Source organism: Mastomys coucha, chromosome X (assembly GCF_008632895.1).
Source record: "Mastomys coucha isolate ucsf_1 chromosome X, UCSF_Mcou_1, whole genome shotgun sequence".
NCBI classification, from domain to species: Eukaryota; Metazoa; Chordata; class Mammalia; order Rodentia; family Muridae; genus Mastomys; species Mastomys coucha.
The window spans coordinates 75,233,105-75,235,634 of NC_045030.1; the positions used below are offsets into that span (position 1 = coordinate 75,233,105).

The 2,530-nt window shown below is 51.1% G+C and overlaps 1 protein-coding gene across 1 annotated transcript in view; it reads left to right on the top strand.

Moving 5' to 3' along the window:
* The window catches only part of Bgn (biglycan), a 12,100-nt gene extending 9,570 nt beyond the window's left edge, over positions 1 to 2,530 (top strand). Inside the window, 3 exon segments of the mRNA XM_031363976.1 lie at positions 39 to 132; positions 276 to 414; positions 1,178 to 2,530. Of these exon segments, the coding sequence (XP_031219836.1) occupies positions 39 to 132; positions 276 to 414; positions 1,178 to 1,375 (431 nt within the window). The 3' untranslated portion in view covers positions 1,376 to 2,530.

Consider the following 2,530-nt stretch of genomic DNA (forward strand, 5'->3'; position numbering starts at 1 on the left):
CCCTGCACTTACCTCCCAGTATGCTCTCTTCTGGGTAGATCTCCCTGAGACCCTGAATGAACTTCACCTGGACCACAACAAAATCCAGGCTATTGAGTTGGAGGACCTACTTCGCTACTCCAAGCTGTACAGGTAGGGTTAGGGCAGCCTTTGGGGGCTACAGGGATCCATTAGCAAATGGGGCAGGTTATAGGGTGACACCCAGGTCCCTGTGCTCTATCCCACAGTCCTCCTCTCCTCCAGCCTCTGACGACCTCTAATTCATTTATCTTCAGGCTGGGCTTAGGCCACAATCAGATCCGGATGATTGAGAATGGGAGCCTGAGTTTTCTGCCTACCCTGAGGGAACTTCATTTAGACAACAACAAGCTGTCCCGGGTGCCTGCTGGCCTCCCAGATCTCAAGCTCCTCCAGGTGAGAGCTGGCTGTCCAAGACTACGTGGGGTATTGTAGAAGGCCCATTCTCTGCACCAGCCTCTTAACTACCTGGATCCGCTGTCCCCCTTTTTACAGGCTTCAGTGGAACAGTGTCTGCTTCCTGCTTGCGTTTGGGGAAGGGGAGTCTCCTTCCCTGACTTAGCTTCCAAACACATGAGCAAACTAGGTTTTTCCCTACCTTACTCTGGATCTCTTTTTTTTTTTTTTTTTTAAATCTCAGATCCATTCATAATGGTAGAAAGCACATTCATCCTCCTCTAGGGCAGCACAGCCCACACCAGGCTGAGAGCACCCTCTAGTGGCCAGAAACCTTTCTATCGCCAGTGAGCTCCTAACCTAATATCATGTCAGGATCCGTGTTTGCTTCCTACAACCTCAACATAGCCTCTACCCCACCCATCCCAACTCACCACTCACTTATACACTTCACTTGAGCCCTTCATCCTGATCTGGGTCCAGCCGACCACCAGTGCCCTAATCAGAGCTTACACCCACTAACATACTCCCGTATGCCCTCCTCTCAACCCTGAGAAGAATCACCAGCTGACCTTCAAAGGGTGACTATGAAATGACACTAAGAAGTGATTGATGGGATCCAGTGTGAAGGCAGGCCTGACCTTTCTACCCTCCATCTTGCCTACAACTTGCAGCACCTACCCAGCCTGGGACAGATTGAGATGGGTGGTCTGTGTCACTGATCCCTGGACGAAAGTCCCAGATACATTCCCTTTGCCCCCAGGTTGTCTATCTGCACTCCAACAACATCACCAAGGTGGGCATCAATGACTTCTGTCCCATGGGCTTCGGAGTCAAGAGGGCCTACTATAATGGCATCAGCCTCTTCAACAACCCTGTGCCCTACTGGGAAGTGCAGCCTGCCACCTTCCGCTGTGTCACTGACCGCCTGGCCATCCAATTTGGAAATTATAAGAAGTAGAGGCAGTGGTAGCCACCATGGTGGCCTTGGTGAGAGTCTCTGAGGAACATAGCCAGATGTTCCACAGGGGAAAGGGAAGCAAAGAAGCAACACCTTTGTTCCCCAATATTAACTCACTACCCCACCACAGCTTCCCCCTGGCTCCTAAGCATGCATATATGCACATGGCCTGGCCCCCTCACCCATTCCCCTCAGCCTTTGAAATTTAACACTCACCAACCATGTCTGCTCAGAGACTGCCTATAAATCTTTCTTCTTGCTCATCCTGCAACTCAGATGTTTATGGAAAGAGAGGCTAGCAAGGATAGAGCACACTGCCACGCTACTGTTCCATCCAGGCATGTGTTCCTCCTCTTCCACGTCTGACTTCCAGCTCTCCTGGGCTCTGCTTGGTGCCTTATCCTCTGGTGTTCTCTCTTCAACAAGTTCACTACCTGCCCATCCCAGCTACCACCTGGCTCTGCTAACTTCTAGATCATTCCTTCTCTCTAACCCTGTTATGCTTCCTGGCACTTTTCTTCCTTCTGGGGTTATTGATCTGTCCCTTGCCATCTCTGGACCTAGTTCATATCTCTCTGTCTTTGTCTCTTTCTGTATCTCTTTGCCTATATCTTTGTCTGTCTCTATTTCTGTCTCTGTCTCTGTGTGTCTCTCTGTCTTTGCATCTGTCTCTCTCTGACACCACACACACACACACACACACACACACACACACACACACACAGACACACACACACTGATTGTCTGCCCCAGGCTGCTTTCTGCTTCACAGGCCTCTGGCCAGTCCCTGCACAAACAAATATGGGGAAACTATCTTCCTGATTGCCCTACCCAGCACTTGACCTCCAGCCCTGGAGGAAGCTGGAAGGTGGAAGCCCAGAATCCTGTCCATATTGTCCAGGAAAGGGGTTCATCCTCTGCTATCAAGATGAGAAGCAGGAAGCCTCCTAGCTCCTGGAGAGGCTCAGCAGGCCATCAGAACCCCCCAGAACCAGTTTGCATTGGCCCCTGCCCTCTCCCCAAGATGGCTAGGTCCCCTCCCTCACCCTTGGGTCCCTGCTGTGGTATGAGGTGGTGGTCAGTTGCACCCAGCAAGAGGGAGTGCTGCTTATGAGGTCAGTTGTCTCTCAATTAAAGAAACACTGTGCAATACAA